The sequence below is a fragment of the Aotus nancymaae genome, unplaced genomic scaffold, assembly GCF_030222135.1.
Source record: "Aotus nancymaae isolate 86718 unplaced genomic scaffold, 86718_ANA_hifiasm-v0.15.2.pri h1tg000028l, whole genome shotgun sequence".
Lineage (NCBI taxonomy): Eukaryota > Metazoa > Chordata > Mammalia > Primates > Aotidae > Aotus > Aotus nancymaae.
Genome location: NW_026988441.1, coordinates 37,585,139 through 37,611,118, shown reverse-complemented (window position 1 = coordinate 37,611,118; position 25,980 = coordinate 37,585,139). Strand labels below are relative to the sequence as shown.

General features: G+C 47.6%; 1 protein-coding gene across 1 annotated transcript in view; it reads left to right on the top strand.

Annotated features, from left to right (window-relative positions):
- The window catches only part of VAV1 (vav guanine nucleotide exchange factor 1), a 68,875-nt gene that overhangs the window by 10,510 nt on the left and 32,385 nt on the right, over positions 1–25,980 (top strand). Inside the window, exons 2-5 of the mRNA XM_064382009.1 lie at positions 24,540–24,656; positions 25,351–25,409; positions 25,519–25,587; positions 25,818–25,926. Of these exons, the coding sequence (XP_064238079.1) occupies positions 24,540–24,656; positions 25,351–25,409; positions 25,519–25,587; positions 25,818–25,926 (354 nt within the window). The remainder of the gene's footprint in view (positions 1–24,539; positions 24,657–25,350; positions 25,410–25,518; positions 25,588–25,817; positions 25,927–25,980) is intronic.

Genomic DNA, 25,980 nt, shown 5'->3' with positions numbered 1-25,980 from the left:
GTCACTGACCTCGTCTCTGGGTACAGTGCTGGGAAGTGTCACCTTTCAGGGCTTTCACAGAAGATGCTGGAAATCTCTGTCCTTTCTCTACTCACAGTCCTCCTCTTGTTCTCCACTGCCCTCGGTGAAAAAGACAGAAACCTCACTGTAGCCCACGAGGGCTCTGTCCACCTCTCAGCCTTCCCCTTCTCCGTCTCTGTCCATTGCTTTCTGCACTGCAGCCACATCAGCCACCCGGAACAACGCAGCCTCAGGGACTTTGCACGGGCTGTTCCTTTTCCAGAGATTTCTCTTCCTTCAGATACACACTTTGAGTGTTCTCTTATCTCCTTCAGGTTTCTCTTTCTATTTCTTTTTTTTTTTTTTTTTTTTGGGGGAAGGGGTCTTGCTCTGTTGCCCAGGCTGGAGTGCAGTGACGCCATCATAGCTCACTCACTGCAGCCTCCCACTTCTGGACTCAAGTGATCCTCCTGCCTCTGCCTCCCAAAGTGCTTGGATACAGGCATGAGTCACTTCGCCTGGCCAGGTTTCTTCCTTTGTGTGTGTGTGTGTGTGTGTTTTTCTTTTTTTGAGATGGAGTCTGGCTCTATCACCCAGGCTGGAGTGCACTGGCATGATCTTGGCTCACTGCAACATCCACCTCCTGGGTTCAAGCAATTCCCCTGCCTCAGCATCCTGAGTAGCTGGGATTACAGGTGCACGCCACCATGCCCAGCTGATTTTTGTATTTTTAGTAGAGATGGAGTTTCACCATGTTGGCCAGGCTGGTCTCAAACTCCTGACTTCAAGTGATCCACCCACCTTGGCCTCCCAAAGTGCTGGGATTACAGAGCCCCTGTGCCTGGTCTGCCCCGTGTTTTCTAAAATGCTTAGCACTATCCTTGGAGTCTATCCATTTCACACCAGTGGCACCGCTCCCCAGTATTTCCAGACATTGCCAAATGTCCCCTGGGAGGCAGAATTGCCCTGGAAGCAAACCACTGTTTTGGAGGGAGTAAGCTTGCTGTCTTGGGGACGATCCAAAGAGACCTGACGATGACTGGCTGAGAATAGCAAAGAAGAGATTGAGGGCTTCTTTGAGTTAGAGTATTCATTTTAATATTATTCTTTTCCTTTTTTTGAGACGAACTCTCACTGTCACCTTGACTGGAGTACAGAGGTGTGATCTCGGCTTACTGCAACCTCCACCTCACGAGTTCCAGCGATTCTCCTGCCTCAGCCTCCAGAGTATCTAGGACTACAGGCGCCCGCCACCACACCTGGCTAATTTATTTTTTCTTTTTTTTTGTATTTTTAGTAGAGACAGGGTTTTGCCATCTTGGCCAGGCTGTTCTCAAACTCCTGACCTCAAGTGACCTGCCCACCTTGACCTCCCAGAGTGCTGGATTACAGGCATGAGCCACTGTACCTGGCCTTAGTTTTTATTTAATGGTGGCTCACGCCTGTAATCTCAGCACTTTGGGAGGCTGAGTCTGGCAGATCTCCAACACGGTGAAACCCCATCTCTACTAAAACTACAAAAAATTTATCCAGGCATGGTAGTGGATACCTGTAATTCCAGCTACTCGGGAGGCTGAGGCAGGAGAATTGCTTGAACCCAGGAGGCGGAGGCTGCAGTGAGCTGAGATCATGCCACTGCACTCCAGCCTGGGTGACAGAGTGAGACTCTCTCTCAAAAATAAAATAAAATAAAATAAAAGCTGGGGAGAGGGAGAGGGGAGGAAGACTCATTTGATATTATTTTATCATCGGTGACAGGGGCTACATTGATTGCTGGGGTTACAGCAAAGGACATAATGGACACAGTTAATGCTTTTCTGGGTTGACGCCATTGTGAAGGAGGGGGAAGTATTTTTGTTCTTTGTGGCTTTTGCAACAAAGGGCCAGGGATCGGATGGCTAAGAACAATGGACGTTTATTTTTGCACAATCCTGGAGGCCAGAGGTCTAAACTCGAGGTGTCTGCAGAGCTGTGCTTTCTCTGGAGGCTCCAGAGAGAATCTTTCTCTGCCTTTTCCAGCTTCTGGGGGCTCCAGGTGATCTAGGGCAGGCGAGCCCCTAGATTGGGGCTTAGCCCAGGAGGGTTCTTGGCTTCCCCCAGGAAAGGATTCAAGGGCGAGCGGGTGGTGTTAGCAGCTTTTATGGAAGTGGCTGTGCAGAGCAGCAGTGGAGCGGCTATCCCGTAGGCAGTGAGCCCAGAGTAGCAGCTCAGAGGCAGTGCTGCACGCACATTTATACCTACTTCAATTACATGTACATTTAAGGGGCGGATTATGCAGAGAGTTCGAGAAATAAGGTGGTAAATTCTGAGTTGTCAGGGCTTTGCCATGGACGGGGTGTCAGCGTCTGGGTGTTGCCATGGCAATGGTAAACTGACACAGCCCTGGTGGCCGTGTTTTATGGAGAGGTGTTTTTGCCTCTTCCCTGTTTCAGCTAGTCCTCCATGTGGTTCGGTGTCTGAGCTCCACCTCCAGAGTCGAGTCCTGCCTCCTACCTCACATGCATCCTTGGATTGAGGCTCCATCTTTACATGATTTTCTCCTCTGTGTCTGTGTGTCTCTTACAAGGACACTTGTCGTTGGATTTAGGGCCCACATGGATGATCCTGGATGATCCAGGTGGGTCTTAAATATCTACTCATCTTGAGGTCTTTGAGATACCTCCTCATCTTGAGGTCCTTGAGCTATGTCCTCATCTTGAAGGTCTTGAGATATCGCCTCATCTTGAAGTCATTGAGCTATGTCCTCATCTTGCGGTTCCTGGGATAGACCCTCATCTTAAGGTCCTTGAGATACCTCCTCATCTTGAGGTCCCGGAGCTATGTCTTCATCTCAAGATGCCTCAGATTCCTCCTCATCTTGAGGTCCTTAAGATCCTTCTCATCTCAAGGTCCTTGAACTATGTCCTTATTTTGAGATCCTGAGATACCTCCTCATCATAGCCAGGCGCAGTGGCTCACACCTGTAATCCCAGCACTTTGGGAGGCAGAGGCAGGCAGATCACAAGGTCAAGAGATCAAGACCATCCAGCCCAACATGTTGAAACCCTGTCTCACTAAAAATACAAAAATTAGCCAGGTGCAGTGGTGGGCACCTGTAATCCCAGCTTCTTGGGAGGCTGAGGCAGGAGAATCGCTTGAACCCAGAAGGTGGAGGTTGCAGTGAGCTGAGATCATGCCATTGCATTCCAGCCCGGGCAATAGAGGGAGACTTTGTCTAAAAAAAATTTTATAATAATACTAATAAAAGAGATACCATGTCATCTGAAGGTCCTTGAGCTATATCCTCATCTTGAGGTCCTTGAGATCCTTCTCATCTGGAGATCCTTGAGCCATGTCCTCATCTCAAGGTCCCTGAGACCTCCCCCCATCTCAAGATCCTTACCTTACATCTTACAAAGTCCTCTTCTCCAAAAAACATCAACAGGTCACATTCACGGGTTCCAGAGATTTGACTTGGATGTATCGTTTGAGGGTGCCAGACCCGTTCCAGACAGTAAACGAATAGACAAAACGCTGGCACGTTGTAATAAATGTCACAGATGAAACAAATCAGGGATCAAGGTGAAGAAGAAGAGGAGGGTATGCATTCTGGAGGGTGGTCAAGGACAGCTGAGAGCTGCAGGAGGAGAAGCCAGCTCTTAGAAGCAGAAGGCAGAGAGGGCGAAGGCTGTGCAAATGCCCTAAGGTGAGAAGAATCTGGATGAAGGAGCTTCTGGAAGGAAGGGAGTGAGCGGAGGGAGAGTGGTAAAGAATGAGGTTTGGGAGAAAGGCACTTCCCTAGAGTGGGTATAGGGATGCGTGTGGAACTTAAGGGGGAAGGGAAATCCTTGGTGCATTTAAACAGAACAGTGGTTTAAAGACGTCCCTGACCAGGTGTGGTGGCTCATGCCTGCAATCCCAGTGCTTTGGGAGGGTGAGGCAGGAGGATCTCTTGAGGCCAAGGATTTGAAGCCATCCTGGGCAACACAGTGAGATCCCACCTCTACAAAAAAACAAAAAAAGCAGAGGGATCTGGAAAAAGAAGGTTGATGGAGGCATCCCCATGAGAAGTGATGGTGGCCTGGACTGGGAGTCGGGGTCATAGATCCAGTCCACATTTTGGTCGAGGAGGAAGGGTGGGGGTGGATGAAAAGAGGAGGCAGCTCTCATATTCCAGGAAGCCAAGAATAGAAAAGAAAAGAAAAAAAAGAGGAGGCAGTGTGGTGTCTAAGTTTACAGCTTATGGACTTGCGTGAATTAGGGTATCTTCTACTGTAGGGGGAAGACTAGGGGAAGAACAGGTCTTAGGGAGTCTTGATTAAGCTAGGGATGGAAGGTAGTGCAGCATAATGGTTAGCATATGATTTTTTTTTAAATTTGGTAGAGATGGGGTCTTGCTATGTTGCCCAGGCTGTTCTTGAAATCCTGCACTCAGGCAATCCTCTCATCCCGGCCTCAGTGCTGGGATTAAAGGGCATGAGCTACCATGCCTGTCCAGTGCATGGTTCTTAACTAGGGCGTGGTGTGGGGTAGGAGTGGGGGCAAGGGGAGTGACTCTGTCTTCCCAGGGGACATTTGGCCATGCCTGGAGACAGTTTTATTTGTCACTACTGAAAGACCTGGTGTGCTATTGGTATCTATTACCCAGAGGCCAGAGATGCTTCTGAGTGTCTTCCAATGCCCAGGACAGGCCCCTTTCCCACCAACATCAATAGACCTGAGACCGAGGGACTCAGTGCTAGGGGCATGGACTCCAGTTGTCTGGGGCAGTCCAGGTTCCAATCACAGCTGTGGGGTCTTGGGCAAGTTATCAAATGCTTCAAGAAAGGACCATCTATTAAAAGTGATCCCAAAAGCAGAAGGAGCCAAGACACCAAAGAATGCAGCAGACAAATCCTGTTTGTTGGTAAAGGGTGATTTGTTGGGGAGCTTATGGACAGAAACGTCGTCTTGGGCAGCAGCAAGACAGGTACCTGTGTGCACCGTTACCTCGCAGACTCAGGGGTTACATAGTGTAGGAAAATGTGCAGGACAATTAAAGGCAGCCCTCCAGAACAGGCAACAACACCGTGCCCATTGCAGCCTGTAATTTGTGTGATAACATCAAGTTTGCTTTGATATGTTCTCACACTAGGGATGGCAAATAACGTAGAACTCAGGAGACATTCCTGGGACTGGGATTAATCAGAAGTCAATATGGTGGATTAGCATCCAAGATGGGGTCAAGTTTGTGTTTACACAGAACCTCTCTGTGACTCAGTTTCCCCATCTTCAAAGGGGGATTAAAAATAGTTCCTACCTTATAGAGTTGTTATAAGAATTAAAAATGAGATAATCGTTGTAAAGTGCTTCAAGCGGTATCTGTTAAGTGACTGGTAAATAAGTGATAAATAAGTGATTTACTAGCGTTATTGATATGTAATTTATTTATCATTTATTTATTTATTTTTAATTTTTTTAAGAGGCAGGGTCTCACTATGTTGCCCAGGCTGGAGTGCAGTGGCTATTCACAGGCACGATCCCATTGCTAATTAGCACAGGAGTTTTGACCTGCTCTGTTTCCGACCTGGGCCAGTTCACCCGTCCTTAGGCAACCTGGTGGTCTCCTGCTCCTGGGAGGTCACCATACTGATGCTGAACTTACTGTGGACACCCAATCAGCATAGCGCACTACAGCCCAGAACTCCTGGCTCAAGCAATTCTCCCACCTCAGACTCCCCAGTAGCTGGGACTACAGGCACCCACCACCGCACCTGGCTATTTATCATTTATAGACCATTGATAAATGATTTATTTACCAATAAATCAATGGTAAATGATTTATTTACTAAGCGTAAATTTCACTCATTGATAAATGACTTATTTATTAATTTATTGGTTTATTGCTAATAAATCATTTATCAATGAGTGAAATCACTTGGGACAAAGAAGAGAGAGGGAAAAGAAATGGTCTGAGGGTTGAGCCTGAGGTTGTAACACCATAGAAACGTTGGGGAGAAGAGAACACAGTGATTAAAGAAGAAAACCAGGCCAGGCCAAGCATGGTGGCTCATGCCTGCAATCCCAGCATTTGGGGAGGCCAAGGCAGGAGGATCACTTGAGCCCAGGAGTTTGAGGCTGCAGTGAGCTATGATTGCATCACTGTGCTCAAGCCTGGGAGACAATGAGATTCTATCTCAAAACAAAACAAAAACACAAAGAGGATAACCAGGTGGGTGTAGTGTCAAGAGACTAATGGAGTTGAGAGGAGTAGATTCAGAAGGTGTCATGAACAGCAAACAAAAACAATAGCTCACTTTAATAAGCACCCACTATGTTCAGGTGTTGTTCTAGGTACTTTATACTTATTAACACTTTTGAATTTTCACAACCTATGGTGTTGGCACCACCATATATTTAGGTTGTTAGTTATTGCTGTGAAACAAACCACCCCAAACTGAGTGATGTAAGAAAAACAGGATTTTATGATTCTCACAGATTCTATGACTCAGGAATTCAGACAGGGCATAGTGATGATGGTGTCTTGGTTCCGTGGTGAGAAACCTTGGCTTTCTGGGAACTAGAATCCTCTGGAGCATTCTTCGTCACATTATGGGTGTCTGGGTTGGGATGACTTGAGGCAATGCTCAGCTGGGGCTATTGACTGGAGCACTTACTTGCGGCCTCTCCAAATGGCTTGGGCTTCCCCACAACATGGCGACTAGGTACCAAGAAACCCGGAGAGAGAGCAAGTATTTCTCAAAAGATCAAGGCAGAAGCTGCAAGGCGGCTTCTAACCTACGTAGAAATCACGCAGTGTCACTTCACTGCAGTTCTCGTGACAAGAAGCCATACCCTGGCTTCTCTCTTCCTACTCTAGGTGCCAGCAAGGACCTCCCATTGGCTGAACCTACCTGGAAGCCAAGGTGCAAAGGAGCCTGGGAAATGTAGTTCCCTTTCTGGCAGTGCAAAACCAATCAGGTTAATGACCTGCATGAAACTTGAGCAAATGACTCTCTTTCTCTGAGCTCTGTGTATTACTCGCGGAATAGAAGCCCTACTTCATTGCAGGGTCGTTTTGAAGACCAGAGGAGACAGTTGTAATGCACGCAAACTGCTTCACCCAGGGCATAGTTCTCTTATTTATTTATTTATTTTATTTATAACTCTAATGGGTAAGCAGCCTGGTTCTCAATTGATGGGAGCTGTCGTTCGTGCTATTGGTCTGAGAACTGATGATATGTCATGGTTTACTATCTCCTGGGACGGGGTGGCACGCCTTAGCTCTTCTGGCCCTGATGGCTTTGGGGTTTAGTCCACTCTTTTTCTTTTTTTTCTTTTTTGAGATGGAGTCTCGCCCTGTCTCCAGGGCAGTGCAGTGATCTTGGCTCACTACAACCTCTGCGTCCCAGGTTCAACTGATTCTCCTGTCTCAGCCTCCCGAGTAGCTGGAAATATAGGCACGTGCCACCACACCCAGCTAATTTTTCCCATCCTAGCCTCCTGCCTGAGTAGCTGGCATTGCAAGTGTGTGTCACTGAACCTGGCCTGATTTGATAAAATTTGATGTAGGTATGCAACCATGAACCCAGCCTCGAAATCAATGGATCATATCCACTGTCCCTCAAAGTTTCCTCCATCCCTGCCTCCCCCTCCTCCTACCTCTCATCCCCTGGTACCTACTGATTTGCTTTTAGGCGCAGTAGATGAGTTTGCATTTCCTAGAGTTTTTTTTTTTTTTTTTTTTTTTTTGAGACGGGGTGTCGCTCTTGTTACCCAGGCTGGAGTGCAATGGCTCAATCTCGGCTCACCACAACCTCCGTCTCCTGGGTTCAAGCAATTCTCCTGCCTCAGCCTCCTGAGTAGCTCGGACTACAGGTGCCTGTCACCATACCCGGCTAATTTTTTTTTTTTTTTTTTGTATTTTTTTGTAGAGGTGGAGTTTCACCATGTTGCCCAGGCTGGTCTTGAACCCCTGACCTCAAGTGATCCGTCCCCCGCCCCCCAGCCTCCCAAAGTGCTGGGATTACAGGTGTGAGCCACTGCACCAACCGCTCACCATTTGTCGCCTGCATTGAACCATTCCCTTCTGCACCACCCCAGAGCCTTACCAGGTGCCTCCTCTCTTTAACCAGTTCCTGTAGTTCTCTGTGCGTTCTGGTTCATTCTCTCACCACCTTCGTCATCAGTTCTTTATTCATGTTGCTGTCTGCTTAGTGTCTGTCTCCTAGCTGGATGGTATAAACCCTGTAAGGACAGGGCTCTGTTTGCTTTGACCACACCACATTCTGGCGCTTGGCATACAGTAGGCATTCCATACATGCTTGCTGAATGAATGCATGACCAGGTGTGGAGTGCTGGGTCTCACACCAGGCTCTACTGCAAAAATTTGTTCAAGTATTTTCATTCCCAATGTACAGATGCGTCAATTGAATCAACGGAAAGTAAAATGACCCATCCAAGCTCCTTCAGCTTGCTGGGCTGGCCTGGGAGTTGGACCAGATCTGCCTGACCCTCCCACCAGGGCTGAAAAGTGGAGTGTGTGCTGGGGTGGGAGGAGATGGGGCAGAAGAGAGACAGGCGGCCTCACAGAAGGGCTTGAGGGCTAGGATGAGGCGTGTGCATTCTGCACCTCTGCGTTGGAGCTTTTAAAGGGTGCACAGCGCACCCTCCCTCTCTGGGCACCCGCGGGGAGCCTGAGGTTGCCTGATTAAGGGGCTGATGGGTTGAATGCAAAGGGCCCCTCCACCCACCCTTTTTTCGATCTCACCAACCAAGCCCCGGTAACAGGCATTTCCGGTTTCCGGCCGGCTCCCGGGGCGGGGGTGGGGGTGGGGAGTTGATTGCAGCCATCGGGCTTAGCTCTGGGTCCCCATTTCCCAGACCCCAGAGGCCTCTGTCCCTGCACACTGCTTCCCCGAAGGAGCGTGGAAAGCCGGCTGAGCTTTCTGGCTCTTTCTTCCTTGGGCAGGGGTTGTATTCATGGGAGACAGGCTGGAAAATGAGGAAGAATGAGCCTCAGGGTTCACCGCAGTGCGTGGCTGGGTGCTGATTTGCATATGGGCAAGATGCCCACATGACAGGTGCCCGCCTCTTCCTGGAGGAAGGAAGAGGGGCACTGAGGGGGTTGCCCCCAGCAGGGAGGAACCGTCCTCACACGCCCCTCCTAAATTTGTTTAAAGGACCTCCTGTCCTTTGCCACTTTCTCACACTCTTCAGGTGACTGGAAGTCCTTCTGGTGGTCTAACTGCAGTCAATGCTGCTGTCTGATGGAGACCCTTTCTTTAGTTGGCCCCACCCAGCCCGGAGAGGGGATGAATCATAGCCCCTTTCTCCTCTTTGAGGCATCACATGACTGGAAGGAAGCTGTCTCAGGGCTCAGCTGATCTCCCTGAGGTCAGGAAGGAGCCTCCTCCCTTGGCCCACAGACATAGCCATCTGCTCTGTTGTCTCTGGTGACCTGTCTGCCCATGACCGCCCTCATCGTGCCACTCTGTAGAAGGCATCAGGAGCTGCTTAATGTGGTTCAAAGAGGCAGGGTTGTGCAGTGGTTAGGGGCACAGACTTTGGGGGGCTCGCGGTGCTGGTATCTGGTTCTCCATACCTACCTGTATGACCCTGGATGGGTAGGATCCCCTCTCTGAGCCTCAGTTGTTTCCTCTGTCAAAGGGAGATTTATTCATTCAACAGATTTTATTGAGCATCTACTATGTGCCAGACATGGTACTAGGTATTGAGGTCCTCTATTTACCCAAAGGAGTTGAACACTTATGTCCGCACAGAAACCTGCATGCAGGTCTTTGTAGTGGTTTATATATATATAACCACTCACTTTGTAGTGGTTTATATATATATAGATGTATTATATATATTATATATATATATATATAAAATACATATATATTTGTTCTGTCTCCCAGGCTGGAGTGCAGTGGCATGATCTTGGCTCACTGCAACCTCCACCTCCTGGGTTCAAGCAATTCTCCTGCCTCAGCTTCCAGAGTAGCTGGGATTAACAGGCGCTCGCCACTACGCCTGGCTAATTTTTTGTATTTTTAGTAGAGACGGGGTTTCACAATGTTAGCCAGGATGGTCTCAATCTCCTGACCTTGTGATCCGCCCGCCTCGGCCTCCCAAAATGCCGGGATTACACGCGTGAGCCACCGTACCCAGCCTTGTAGTGGCTTTATTCATGATTGCTGAAACTGGGAAGCAACCAAGATGTCCTTAGGTAGGTGAATGTGATGTAGGGCAAGGCACCCCTACACTGGGGCTGAGCCCTGGGAGGGTTCTTGGCTTTGGCCAGGAAGGGATTGAAGGGTGAGCTGGATTAGAATTAGACAGCACTTTTAATGAAGTGGACGTGCACAGCAGCAGCAGCAGGGGTCCTGCTCCTTGCAGAGCGGGGCTACCCCACAGGCAGTGAGCCCAGAGTGGTCAGTGTTGCAGTCATAGTTACACTTTAATTATATGCAAATTAAAGGGCAGATGACGCAGAGATTTCTAGAAAAAGGGTGGTAACTTCTGGGTTGTCAGGTCATTGCCATGGGAAAGGGGTGGTAGCCACTGGTGTTGCCATGACAATGATAAACTGCCATTGCACACTGGTGGGCGTGTCTTATGGAAAGGTGTTTCTGCTCCAGTCCTGTTTTAGCTAGTCCTCAATTTGGTCCATTGTCTGAGCCCCACTTCTGGAGTCAAGTTGCACCTCCTTCCTCATATATAAATAAACTGTGGTGCATCCAGACAATGGAATATTATTATTATTATTGTTTGAGATAGAGTGTCACTCTTGTTGCCCAGGCTGGAGTGCAATGGCATGGTCTCAGCTCCCTGCAACCTCTGCTTCCCAGGTTCAAGCGATTCTCCTCCCTCAGCTGCACCCGGTTAATTTTTTTTTTTTTTTTTTTTTGAGACGGAATTTTGCTCTTGTTGCCCAGGCTGGAGTACAGTGGCACTGTCTTGGCTCACCACAGCCTCCGCTTCCTGGGTTCAAGCAATTCTCCTGCCTCAGCCTCTCAAGTAGCTGGGATTACAGGCACGTGCCACCACGCCTGGCTAACTTTGTATTTTTAGTAGAGACGGGGGTTTCTCCATGTTGGTCAGGCTGGTCTCAAACTTCCGACTTCAGGTGATCCACCTGCCTTGGCCTCCCAAAATGGTGGGATTACAGGCGTGAACCACTGTGCCCAGCCGTAATTTTTGTATTTTTAGTAGAAATGGGGTTTCACCTTGTTGGCCAGGCTGGTCTGGAACTCCTAACCTCGGGTGATCCACCTACCTTGGCCTCCCAAAGTGTTGGGATTACAGGTGTGAGCCACCACTCCCAGGCCAGACAATGAAATATTCAGCACTGAAGAGAAATGACCTCTCAAGCCATGAAAAGACATGCAGGAACCCCAAATGCATATTACTAAGTGAAAGAAGTCAGTCCCAAAAGGCTACACACCGTATGATTCCAGCTATGTGATGTTTCAGAAAAGGCAAAAGTGTAGAAGCAGTAAAAACATCAGTGGTTGTCAGAGGTTAGTGGGAAAGAGGGGATGAATGGGCAGAGCATGGAGGCTTTCTAGGGCAGTGAAGATACTCCGTATGACACTATAACAGTGGATACCCCTCATCATACACGTGTCTAAATCCAGAGAATGTGATGCATGGCAGGCAAGCCCCAAAGTGGGCTTAGCCTGCGAGGGTTCTTGGTTTCAGCCAAGAAGCCTCACAGGTGGCCAGGCGCAGTGGCCCACGCCTGTAATCCCAGCACTTTGGGAGGCCTCCCAGGTTCAAGCAATTCTCCTGCCTCAGCCTCCTGATTAGCTGGGATTACAGGTGCCCACCACCACACCCGGCTAATTTTGTTTTTTTTTAAGTAGAGACGAGGTTTTGCCATGTTGGCCAGGCTTCAACTCCTGGCGTCAGGTGATCCGCCTGCTTTGGCCTCCCAAAGTGGTGGAATTACAGGCATGAGCCCTCGCGCCTGGCCTATACCTACTTTTAATTACATGTAGCATAAGGGGCAGTATACACAGAAATTTCTAGGGAAGAGGTAGTAACTTTTGGGTGATCAGGTCATTGCCATGGAAAGGGTGGTAAGGCCAGGCGCAGTGGCTCACGTCTGTAATCCCAACCCTTTGGGATGCCGAGGCGGGCAGATCATTTGAGGTCAGGAGTTCCAGACCAGCCTGGCCAACATGGTGAAACCCCGTTTCTACTAAAAATACAAAAATTAGCTGGGCGTTGTGGAGGGTGCCTGTATTCGCAGCTACTAGGGAGGCTGAGGCAGGAGAATTGCTGGAACCTGGGAGGTAGAGGCTGCAGTGAGCCAAGATCGCACTACTGCACCCCAGCTGGGGCGACAGAGGGAGACTTTGTCTCCAGAAAAAAAGAAAGGGGTGGTAACTACTGGGTTATGCCATGGCAATGGGAAACTGACAAGGTACGCTGGTGGGTGTGTCTTATGGAAAGCTGCGTCTACCCTGTCCCTGTTTTAGCTAGTCCTCAATTTGGTCCAGTGTCTGAGCGCTGCCTCCTACTCAAATGTACAACCTCCACAGTGACCCCTAATGTGAACTACAGGCTCTGGGTGATGATGATGCGTCCACGTGGGTTCATCACTAACCAATGCATCACTGTGAGTGGTGTTGATGATGGAGGAGGCAATGTGTGTGTGGGGGGCAGGGGGTATATGGGAACTCTCTGTATCTTCTGCTTAATTTTTAAAACTGCTCTTAAAAAGGAAAGTCTATTATTTAAAAAAAAAAAAAAAAAGAAAATAGGGTCAGGTTGGTGACTCACACCTGTAATCCCAGCACTTTGGGAGGCCAAGGCGGGCTGATCACCTGAGGTCAAGAGTTCGAGACCAGCCTGGCCAACATGGTGAAACACTGTCTCCACTAAAAATACAAAAATTAGCCAGGCATGGTGACACACACCTGTAATCCCAGCTACTCAGGAGCCTGTGGCAGGAGCATCACTTGAACATGGGAGGCAGAGGTTGCAGTGAGCCGAGATCACTCCATTGCACTCCAGCCTGGGCAACAGAGCAAGACTCTGTCTCAAAAAAAACAAAAACAAAAACAAAAAATAAATAAAGAAAGAAAATAGGCCAGGTATGGTGGCTCACACCTGTAATCCTGGTACTTTGGGAGGCTGAGGCAGGAGGATCACTTGAGCCCAGGAGTTTGAGACTAGCCTGGACAACATAGTGAGACCCCATCTCTAGAAAAAGATACATACATACATATATATATATATATATATGTATACATACACACACATATATGAGTGTATATGAGTTGGGGGGATGGATTCACGATGATTCAAGGAAATTACATTTATTGTTCACTTTATTTCTATTATTACATTGTAATATATAATGAAATAATTATACAGCTCACACATATATGTGTGCACATACACACATGAATATTTATTCAAATGAATATTTATTCATATTCAGATATATTAATGTACACTATATATGAATAAATATAGTTGTAATATATAAATACATAATATATGTTTATAATATTTATTTCTATGTGAATAAAAAAAGAAAATAAAAGGAGGAAAGGAAGGAAGGAAGGAAGGAAGGAAGGATGGATGGATCAGCCTGGCTCCTCTGGACTGCACTGATGGAAGTGGCATGGATGCTAAAGGGATTTGTGGGCTGATTTTCTCACCTTCCTCATGCCTGACAGGGTCTGGTGTTTCATCAAAGCAGTGGGTATGCCCCCAAGAAGTCTGCAAATGATAGAAAACCTAATTACAGGTCAACAAACCATGACCCATGGGCCAAATGCGGCCTGCCACCTGTTTTTGTAAATGAAGTTCTTTTTTTTTCTTTTTTGAGATCGAGTCTTGCTCTGTCACCCAGGCTGGAGTGCAGTGGTGCGATCTCAGCTCATGGCAACCTCTGCCTCCTGGGTTCAAGCGGTTCTCCTGCCTCAGCCTCCTGAGTAGCTGGGATTACAGGTGCGTTCCACCACACCCGGCTAATTTTTGTATTTTTAGTAGAGATGGGGTTTCACCATGTTGGTCAGGCTGGTCTCAAACTCCTGACCTCATGATTCGCCCGCCTTTGCTTCCCAAATTGCTGGGATTACAGGCGTGAGTCACTGCACCCGGCTGTAAATGAAGTTTTATTGGAGCATAGCCTGTGGCTGTTCATGTGTGTCTGTGGCTGCTTTTGTGGTACAGTGGCAGAGCTGAGTAGCTGCACCAGAGGAGTACATTGCACAAAACTAACCTGGCAATTTTTGTCATCTGGCCCTTGAGAGAACAACTTTAATAAGGTTCTAAATCAAAGGGTCTTACACCATACAAGGAGTTTTTTGACTCATGGGACAATTTTTTTAATGAAAAAATTTTTTTCAATGCTATTTTGGAAGAGAAGCAAAAATCTTATGTGGGTTTTAGGTATGGTTTAATTCCGTAGCTCCCACAATATCATCAAAGACTGTACATCTCTCTGTGATGGTTTCCTTTCCCGGCTTTGTAAATCTAAGATCTCCCCTCAGGACAGCAAAGTAGCTGCAGTTGCTCCAGACGGCATAACCTCACCCTTGACCACCACCGGGGAGAGTAAATCCCTGTCCTGGAAGCTGGAGCTTAAGATCTGGGATTTGCACTCTCTCATTGGTCAGAAGTAGGTCATGTGGTAATCTCTGAACCAATATGTAGGGCTGTGGGCCCCACAGGGTCATGGGCTGTCCCTTATGCTGTGCTGAGGTGCAGGATCCCAGAAGTAAAAAGACAGGATACTGAAGAACTGGTGAAGAGCAGCTGGACTCGGGGGGCCACGCCACCTATAAGCAGAGATCGGCGAGGCTCCTGAACACCCAGAAGCATCTGTATTTATTAGGTACAAGCAGGGGGAAGGGTCGTAAGTGAGGTCATCATCTATAGGCTTAGTGATAGGGCATACATAATCACGTGAGTCACAAGCGAGAGGGCCACCTCATTATGTCACCTGGGCAGAGAGGTGGGCCGTGCACAGTTGGGGGCCATGCCATGTGCAGTAATAGAGGGTCATGTACAGAAAAGGGGTCCACCCCCAGTAGGTCACCAAGGCGAGGGTTTCTAATGAAGGATACTGTAAGCCAGTGTAGTGGGAGCTGACAGACTTGTGCTCTTCTCTTAAGATATTTATGGGAGGATGATTTGAGCTAGCACAGAGTGAGAAAAGACTGACAGGGTGTACAGCCGCTGTGACTGGTCACCCCAGAGGGGTTCTTCTCCCTCGGCTACTTCCAGGATCTCAGGCCTGAGGCCTACTTTCCACAGGAAGTGGATGCAAGGTACTACAACTGCTTTATAAGGAGGAGAGGCTCTTGCTCCAAGCCTGCCGTACAGCGTATGCCCTTTCAGGCAGGGACGCCACCGCCTGGGTCTCTGGTTCTTGTCCTGGTCTGGCTGTTTTCCCAGGTACTACTTCTGTTCTGTGACTGCTCTAGGCATTCCTCCTGCTACAAACTACTATATGGTTATATGGAAGGATTATATAAATCAGCACTAAATGTGTCAGTACAGCGCCGACTACATCCGTTATATGATTATATAGAAAGAGTATATGGGACTAAGTAGGATTTTATATATATAAGCTAGATACAAGTAAGCAGTGAGTTATACTTCAGGCACTAATTGTGCCTGGGGTCTGCACAGTTCTCCTTCCTCGGTGCCCATGGGTTACCCACACCAATAGCCATGGGCAGGGGGATGGGCCATGCTAATTGGCTGGAACTGGGGGTGGAGCCCCTCTCAGCCCATTTTGCTAGAAGAGAAAGGGGAAGAGGTACTGATATATGCCTAATTAGTTAATGAATATGTTCATTCTTTCCACCATCCCTTGTTGATGTGTCTACCGTGTTGATAAGAACTTGTTTCTGCCTTGATGGATGTGTTCAGTTACAGCCTGTTGTAATCAATGCTGCGTATTCATTAGGATAGAGGTTTGGCTACTGTAATGGTTAGGTAGACATTAATTTATCATCCAAACCTCCAGAGCAGCAGTCTCCAATCTTTTTGGTAGCAGGGACTGGTTTTGTGGAAGACAGTTTTTCCATGGACCAGAGCTGGGGTGATGGTTTCAGGATGATTCAAGTGCGTTCCATCTATTGTTCACTTTATTTCTATTATTATTATTATTATTGAGATGGAGTCTTGCCCTGTTGCCTAGGCTGGAGTGCAGTGGCATGATCTCGGCTCACTGCAACCTCCGCCTCCCAGGTTCAAGCGATCGTCCCACCTCAGCCTCTTGAGTAGCTGGGATTACAGGCATGCACAACCATGCCTGGCTAATTTTTGTATTTTTAGTAGAGGCGGTGTTTCACCATGTTGGCCAGGCTGGTCTCGAACTCCGGAATTCAAGTGATCCACCCTCTTCTGCCTCCCATAGTGCTGAAATTATAGGCATCAACCTCCACACCTGGCCTCATTTGTTTATTCAATAAATTGTACTGGGCACCGTTGCATGCCACCACGTGATGTTCAGGATTCAGAGGTGACTCAACGCTGGGTCCTGCATTTATCTGGAGAGAGCCCAGCACAGGAGGCCTCATGGTCAGGCCGAGGTTGGGGAAGGACATTATATTAATGGAGGCAGCAGTGAGAGGAGAGTGAGGACTCTGCTTGGCTGAAGACATTGGGGAAGGCTTCCTGGAAGAAGAGATATTGGAGATGGGCCTTGAAGGATGAATAGGAGTTCACCAGGCAAATAGGAGAGGAGTTTTTAGCCCAGACATTAATCCTTTATTCATCTCCCTGTATAATTACTGTAAGAATTGGCAAGAGAAGCTGGAATGGAGAGTCCTGGGGTCTCTGAAGATCAGACAGACACATAACAGCTGACTCTGGCCCAAAAGGTACTTCATTAAGATAACATCAGCTACTGCAACAAACAAGACATTTTAGTGACTTAATATGGTAAAAATTTATTTCTTGTCCACAAAACAGTACAATGCATGTGCTTCTGGTTCCAGGTGGGAGGCTTTTCCTCCACAGAGTAATTCAGGGACCCAGGCTACTTTCATTTGCAGTTTTGCCATCCCTTAGAGTCTCAGCCTGCAGAAAATAGGGAGAGAGAAGATATGGAGAAGTAATTTCTCCTTAAATACAGTGCCCTGAAAGTGATGCATATGACAAATGCTCCTATTCTATTGGCCAGAAGCAGTCACACGACTACCTCCACATGCAAGGGGAGATGGGAAATGCAGTGCTTGCCTGGGCAGCCATTTTACAGCAGTAATTCCATATTATGGAAGAGAAAGCATGGATTTTGGTGGATCGTTAGTGGTCTCTGCCTGAGGTAGGCAGCAGGAATAGAACTAGGGCCTTGGAAGCAGTATAACACTCAGTTTGATTTGTGTTCTTGAGTAAACCCTTCTTCTCCCTTGTTGGGTTTCTCTCTCTGAGTAATGAAGATTGGAAACTGGTTGATATCTGAGGTCTTTCCCAGTTTCAAAAATTGACCAAGTGCGGTGACTCACACTTGTAATGCCAGCACTTTGGGAGGCCAAGGCAGGCATATTACTTGAGGTCAGGAGTTCAAGACCTGCCTGGCCAACATGGTGAAACCCTGTCTAAAAAGAAAATACAAAAATTAGCCGGGCATGGTGGCGTGTGCCTGTAATCCCAGCTACTCAGGAGGCTGAGGCACAAGAATCACTTAAACCTGGGAGGCAGAGGTTGCAGTGAGCCAAGATCATGCCACTGTACTCCAGCTTGGGCGACAGAGGGACACTCTGTCTCAAAATAAAAACAAAAACAACCAAAACCACAAAAATTGATGGGTCAGCTAATGCCCTTGGGTTTCTGAGCTGGAGCTAAGATGATAATACTGATTATGATGGTAGTAAGGATGATGGATCATGCTGAAGATGATTGTGGCGATGGTCACGGTCGTGAATATGATTGTGGCAATGATGTGGTGATGGTTATAATGGTAACCATGTGATGGTGACGGTGGTAGTGATGATGATAAGAATGGTGATGACGAGTATGGTGATCCTGATGGCAGTGATGATATCACTACCATGATGATAATGATAATTTCCAGAACTTGAAATGTCCAGCCCTTTTTATACGTTATATAATTGAATTACAACAACATGACACAGTAGAAATAAACCCCTCGTGTTGGTTCATTTGTCTTTATTCTTATGTTTCCTATTTATTGCTGAGAAACAAATTATCTCCAAACTTAATTGTGCATAACCACCCTTTATTATGCTTATGGATTATTTAGGTCTGGAATTCTTTTTTTTTTTTTTTTTTTTTGAGACGGAGTTTCGCTCTTGTTACCCAGGCTGGAGTGCAATGGCGCCATCTCGGCTCACCGCAACCTCCGCCTCCTGGGTTCAGGCAATTCTCCTGCCTCAGCCTCCTGAGTAGCTGGGATTACAGGCACGCGCCACCATGCCCAGCTAATTTTTTGTATTTTTAGTAGAGACGGGGTTTCACCATGTTGACCAGGATGGTCTCGAACTCTTGACCTTGTGATCCACCCGCCTCAGCCTCCCACAGTGCTGGGATTACAGGCATGAGCCACCACGCCCGGCCCAGGTCTGGAATTCTTAAATGACTCACCTAGGTGGTCCCCATTTGGGGTTTCCTTTTTTTTTTTGAGACGGAGTCTCGCTCTGTCGCCCAGGCTTCTCAGCTCACTGCAACCTCTGCCTCCTGGGTTCAAATGATTCTCCTGCCTCAGCCTCCCAAAGTGCTGGGATTACAGGCATGAGCCGTTTGGGGTTTCTAATGAGGTTGCACACAGATGTTGGCTGGGGCTGCAGTCATCTGAAGGCTTGAGCTGGAGGGTCCACTTCCTGAGTGGCTCAGTCACATAGAACTTCAGCTCATCTCCACATGGGGTTCCCCACAGGGCTGACCGAGTGGCCTCACAACAGGGTTGCTAGTGAGTGGTCCAAGAGACCAAAGTAGAGCTTCAATATGTTTCATTATTTAGTCTTGAGAACTCACATCTTGTTACTTCCACCATATTCTTTTAGTTACACATGGCCAGTCTTGGTTCCATGTGGGAGGGGATTACAAAAGGGCATTTTAATGGCCAGGCATGGTGGCTGATGCCTGTAATCCCAGCACTTTGGAAGGCCGAGGCAGGAGGATCACCTGAGGTCAGGAGTTCGAGACCAGCCTGGCCAACATGGTGAAACCCTATCTCTACTAAAAATGCAGAAATTAGCCGAGGATGGTGACAGGCGCCTATAATTTCAGCTACTTGGGAAGCTGAGGCAGGAGAAATTGCTTGAACCCAGGAGGTGGAGGTTGCAATGAGCTGAGATCACACCACTGCACTCCAGCCTGGGCGACAGAGCAACACTCAGCTTAAAAAAAAAAAAAAAAAGGCATCTTATGTATAAATACTAGGAGCTGTGGACCATTGGGGGCCATCTTGGAGGCTAGCTACCACAAACACATTGTCTTAATTACTGTAGATTTATGATGTCTTCATATTTGGTAGGGCTCGTAGCCTTTCTCTCTGTAGGAGTGTATTGGCTATTCATGACTCTGAGGTTTTCTATTTTCCTTTTTTTTTTTTTTGAGACAGAGTCTCACTACATTGCCAGGCGCCAGACTGGAGTGCAGTGGCTCGATCTGGGCTCACTGCAACCTCCTGCAACCTCCACCTCCCAGGTTCAAGCAATACTCCTGCCTCAGCCTCCCAAGTAGCTGGGATTACAGGTGCATGCCACCATGCACAGCTAATTTTTGTATTTTCAGTAGAGACGGGGTTTCACTATGTTGGCCAGGGTGGTCTCGATCTCTTGACCTCGTGATCCGCCCGCCTCGGCCTCCCAAAGTGCTGGGATTACAGGCGTGAGCCACCACTCTATTTTCTATACAAATCTTAGGATTTTTATGTCAAGTTCAATGAAAAACCATTCTGGGGTTTTGAATTGAAATTGCCTTAAATCTATAGCTCAATTTTGGAGAGAATTGAAGATTTTAAAACTTTGAGTCTTGGGGCTAGGTGCAGTGGCTCATAACTGTAATCTCAGTACTTTGAGAGCCTGTGGTGGGAGAATCGCTTGAGGCCAGGAGTTGAAGACCAGCCTGGGTGACATAGTGACACTCTTTCTCTATAAAAAAATTAGGCCGGGTGTGGTGGTTCACACCTGTAATCCCAGCACTTTGGGAGGCCGAGGTGGGTGGATCATGAGGTCAAGAGATCGAGAGCATCCTAGCCAACATGGTGAAACCTTGTCTTTACTGAAAATACAAAAATTAGCTGGGCATGGTGGCACGCACCTGTAGTCCCAGCTACTCGGGAGGCTGAGGCAGGAGAATCACTTGAACCTGGGAGGCTGAGGTCACAGTGAGCCGTGAGCGAGATTCCATCTAAAAAAAAATTAGCCAGATGTGATGGCATATGCCTGTAGTCCCGGCTACTTGGGACACTGACACAGGAGGATCCTTTGAGCCCAGGAGGTCAAGGTTACAGTGAACTATGATCGTACCACTGCAGTCTGGCCTGGGTGACAGAGTGATATCCTGTCTCTAAAAATAAATCAATGAATGAATAAAAAAATAAAACACTGAGTCTTGCTAGAAAGGAACTGGTATACATTCTACTCCATTTAGGTCATTAGCTTTATGTTGGTTTTTTCATGTCTTTTAGGCTATGGTCAATAGTGTCTCTTTAAAATCAAAGTCTGATTTCCCTATGGTGAAAATTGAAATGGTAAAATGAAAATTCTTCTTTACCATTCAGTCAGTTCTAGCAACTGTGTACACTTGTGCAATCCACACCCTTTTCAAAGCAGAACATTTCTATCACTTGTGGTCTCTCTGAGTCAATCTCTACCTTCTCTCTTGTCCCGGAAGCAACCATTGATTTGATTTCTATCATCATAGGTTAGTTTTGCTTGCTCTAGGATTTCACAAATGTTATTTTTATTTTATTTTATTTTTAAAGATAACATGGCCAGGCGCAGTGGCTTACGCCTGTATTCCCAGCACTTTGGGAGGCTGAGGCAGCAGAATCGCTTGAACCCGGGAGGTGGAGGTTGCAGTGAGCTGAGATTGCACCACTGCACTCCAGCCTGGCTGATAAGAGTGAGACTCTGTCTCAAAATAAATAAATAAATAAATAAAAAGGCAAAAGAAAAAAACCTCATGATTTTTGCTGATGTACTGACACTTAGTACACTTTGTGTATTGGTTTTGTATTCAGCAACACTGCCAAATAATTTTATTAATTTCAGCAATTTATCTGTATATTCTTTGGGTGTATTTGTTTGTGTGGGTGCCGTAACAAAATACTACAGACTTGGAGGCTTAAACAGCAGAGATTTATTTTCTCACAACAATTGCCTTGGTCGCCTTCCTGTCCTCCCCTCTTCTTCCTCCTCGCCTACTCTACCTCCAGCCACATGGGCCTCCTCGCTGCTCCTCCAACACGTTAGGTGAGGTCCTGCCTCAGGACCTTTGCATGGGCTGCCCTCTCTTCTTGGAATATTATTTCTTGTGTGTTATGGGTCGAAGTGTGCACCCAGAACCAGCTCGTCTGGGAGACCCCCAACCAGACAGGCTGAAGATACTGAAAGAGGCAGACACCCAGGCAGCCAACAGAGTGGGTCTATCTTGGGGACCCACAGTCTGAGAGCCTGCAGGGCCGACAGCTCTCCAGGATGGAAGGCCCCGAGCAGAGATGCATCCACGCATTTTTTTTGCTCTTTCACAGGTGATTCTTATTAACACACAGGTGTTCTACGTATGCACATAACTCAGGAATATACCATGTAGCCAGCTGTTACCTGCCTATGACTAATTACAAGGTAAAAGGTACCCTCCACAAAAGGGCCATGGGGGCAGGGTGAACTTAATGTTTCTCAACAGTGTGTCGCTCCAAAATTTATACACTGAAGTCTTAACCCCTAGTACCTCAGAATGAGGCTGTATGTGGATGTAGGGCATTTACAGAGGTAGCTGAGCTAGAATGAGTCATCTGTGTGGGCCCTAATGCACTGTGACTGATGGTCTTATAGAAGAGTAAACTAGGGCCGGGTGCCATGGCTCATGCCTGTGATCCCAGCACTTTGGGAGGCAGAGGCGGGCAGATCAGGAGTTCGAGATCAGCCTGGTCAACATGGTGAAACCCCATCTCAACTAAAAACACAAAAATTAGCTGGGCGTGGTGGCATGCACCTGTAGTCCCAGCTACTCAGGAAGCTGAGGCAGGAGAATCACTTGAACCTGGTAGGCAGAAGTTGCAGTGAGCCGAGATTGCGCAACTGCACTTCAACCTGGGCCACAAAGTGAGACTTTGTCAAAAAAAAAAAAAAAAAAAAAAAGGAACTAGAGTAAACTAGGACACATAGGCAGAGGGCAAGAGCACGTGACAGTGCAGCGAGAAGGTGGCTGTCTACTGACGTGAGCCCTTAGAAGAGCAAACAAACATTCAGTCCTAAAAAGTAGAAACAAGCTGGCCGGGCGTGGTGGCTCTCACCTGTAATCCCAGCACTTTGGGAGGCTGAGGCGGGTGGATCGCCTGAGGTCGAGAGTTCAAGACCAGCCTGACCTGCTGAAACCCCGTCTCTACTAAAAATACAAAATAAGCTGGGCATGATGGCGGGCACCTGTAGTCCCAGCTACTCGGGAGACTGAGGCAGGAGAATTGCTTGAACCTGGGAGGTGGAGGTTGCAGTGAGCTGAGATCGCGCCATTGCACTCCAGCCTGGGTGACAAAGTGAGATTCCATCTTAAAATAAACAGAAAAGGAAACAAGCTATCCATGAACACACTTTGTGATGTGCTGTTTTATATCACAAAATGGAACCTGTGTTTTGATTCAACGTTTGAAACACTCTTTTTATAAAACCCAAGAAGTTATGCTTCCGAACCTATTGAGCCTCTATAGGAACATATGACCATCCAGTCCTAAAAACTAGAAACAAGCTATCTGTGCAAACATTTTGTGATTCGGTGTTTTATGTCACAGAATGGAACCTGTGTTTTGAAGGAACCAACCCTGCTGACCCCTTGATCTTGGACTGTAGTCTCAGAACTATTCCGGACGTTTCCTATGAGTAGAATTGCACAGTACATGGCATTTTGTGGTTTGCTTATTTCACTGAGCATGTTTTCCAGGTTCATCCATGTTGTAGTATGGAGCATAGTTTGCTCCTTTTTTATAGCTGAGTGGATTTCCATTGCGTGGATTTCCCTATACTGGACATTTCATATAAATAGATGCATACAATATATGGCTTTGGAAGATGGATTTTAACCAGCTCTCCTGAGAAGTCTGTTTTAGGACTCTTGGTCCACACTGACTTCATGGAGAGTGTTGGGGACTGTGGGAGAGGCCAAGTCTGCAAGCTACGGGAGGCTGGTGGATGGAAGGCTGGTTAGAGTTCTTCAGGATGTGGGGAAATTCAGAGAGAGCTGAACCTATTGGTGCATTGGATGAGCCAATACTTGGCAAATGCAAGAATACAAAGGATTCTTTTTTTCTTTTTCCAGATGCTCAAAAGCTGGGACCATGTCATATGTGCCCGAATGTTTGATTAGTTAATATCTTTCGGTTGCAGGCTACGGCAACCCAACCTACACTGACTTAAACAAGAAAAGGAATGTTTTGGCTCATGAAATAAAAAAGTTCAGGGATGGCCAGGCATGGTGGCTCCCAACTGTAATCTCAACACTTTAGGAGGCCGAGGTGGGTGGATTATTCAAGTCCAGGAGTTCAAAACCAGCCTGGGCAACACAGCGAGACCTTGTCTCTTTTAAAATACAGAAATTGGCTGGGTGTTGCAGCACGTGCCTGTGGTCCCAGCTACTGGGGGTGGGAGGATTGCTTTTTGTTTTTGTTTTGTTTTGTTTTTTGGAGACAGGGTCTTGCTTTGTTGCTGAGGCTGGAGTGCAGTGGTACCATCGTGGCTCACTGCAGGCTCGAACTCCTGGCTCAGTGATCCACTCATCTCAGCCTCCTGAGTAGTTCGAATGTTTTTGAGGTCATCTGCATTGTAGTATGTATCAGCTCTCCTGATGAACCTGCTTTAGGACTCTTGGTCCACAGTGACTTCATGGAGAGTGTTGGAGGAACTTGTGTTTTGATTCAACAAGTTTGAAACACTCTTTTTGTAAAATCTAAGAAGTTATGTTTCCGAATCTATTAAGCCTTTATAAGAACATATGAATATCCAGTCCTAAAAACTAGAAACAAGCTATCTGTGAAAACATTTTGTGATTTGGTGTTTTATATCATAGTATGGGACCTGTGATTTGAAGGAACCAACCCTACTGACCCCTTGAACTTGGACTTTTAGTCTCAGAACTATTCTGCTTCATTCTTTTTATGTCTGAATAATATTCCATTGTATGGATATTACCACATTTGTTTAACCATTAGTGATTAATTCTGTTTTGTGAATTTTACCTCAATAAAAAAGTTCGGAGGGTAGATCTGGATCAGGCACAGCTTAATCTTTATCGGAAGAGAATGCAATTTCAGGAAAGGGGTCTGTGCTTTCATTTTCCCCTCCACATCAGTCCCTAAGCCTGGAGGTCAGTTTCTCCTCTGCCCTTTCATCCTCCCCCACCCTCATTTCTTTGTCTCCTCACAGTTCCTGTGCCTTAAGAACATTCGAACGTTCCTGTCCACCTGCTGTGAGAAGTTTGGCCTCAAGCGGAGCGAGCTCTTCGAAGCCTTTGACCTCTTCGATGTGCAGGATTTCGGCAAGGTGAGCTGGGCACTTGAAGCCCAAAGACTGAGTTTCAGTTCGTTTCCATTGACGTCTACACTGGACAAGCTATGGGCTGTCAGGGGACGGGCAGACAAGCCAGACCAGGCCATACATGAGGTGCAAATAGCACTGGCTTGGGATACGTGGAACTGGGTTTGAGTCCGTGCTCTGACACTTGCTGTGTGACCTTGGGTATGTGGCTGTGCCTCTCTGAGCCTCCCGTTTCTCATCTGAAATATGGGAATATTATCATCCTGCCCTCTCTGAGTGGCTATGAGGATTAACTAGAAAGATAGGAGCAAAGGGTGGGATTTTCAAAGCCTGGTGTTTTCAAGGTTCATCCACATTGTAGCCTGTGTCAAAGCCTCATTCCTTTTCATGGCTGAATAATATTCCACTGTATGGCCGGACCACATTTTAAGCATCCATTCACCCACTGATGAGCATTTTGGTTGTTTCCACTTTTGGGTTATTATGAATAACTTGGCTCTGAACATTCCTGTACAAGGGAGCATTTAAGGGGAACAATGGTATGGGGAATGGGGAGGTAGAGAAAATCCTGAATTAGGCTCCCAAGAGGCATGGGGTCTAGCTTTGGAGTCTAGCCTCAGACAGAGCCTTGCAGTTGGGGGCTGTGTTCTACCGTGGGGGTGTACAAGGGGCTCACCCAGTGGCCACTGCCCCATCACAGGTCATCTACACCCTGTCTGCTCTGTCCCGGACCCCGATTGCCCAGAACAGGGGGATCATGTGAGTAACCCTCTGGGCCTTGGGCCATTGAGTCCCAATCCTCTCCCTCCCTGAAGCCCCACGCCTACCCAGCCCCCCGCCCCTGGCTCACACCCTCCTGGCCCCCTAGGCCCTTCCCCACCGAGGAGGAGAGTGTGGGTGATGAAGACATCTACAGTGGCCTGTCCGACCAGATCGAGTGAGTGCTTAGGCTTGCTGGTGCACAGCTCACTGGAGCACTGTCCTGGGGGCGAGGGGGTCTGAGGGGACATGGCCCTGCCCTGGGGGGAATAAGGCCATACCCTGGTGTCTGGGGCACACGGCCTTGCCCTGGGAGTCTGAGGAGACACAGCCCTGTCCTGGGGGTCTTGGGGGACCCTGCTGTGATCTGGGACGGGCCCCAGGGATCCCTGATCTCACAACCCACAGCGACACGGTGGAGGAGGATGAGGACTTGTATGACTGCGTGGAGAACGAGGAGGCGGAAGGCGATGAGATCTACGAGGACCTCATGCGCTCGGAGCCCGTGTGCATGCCGGTGCGTGAGGCAGAAGGTCGGGCCTGGGGAGGGCACGGGTTGAGGGGAGCCCCA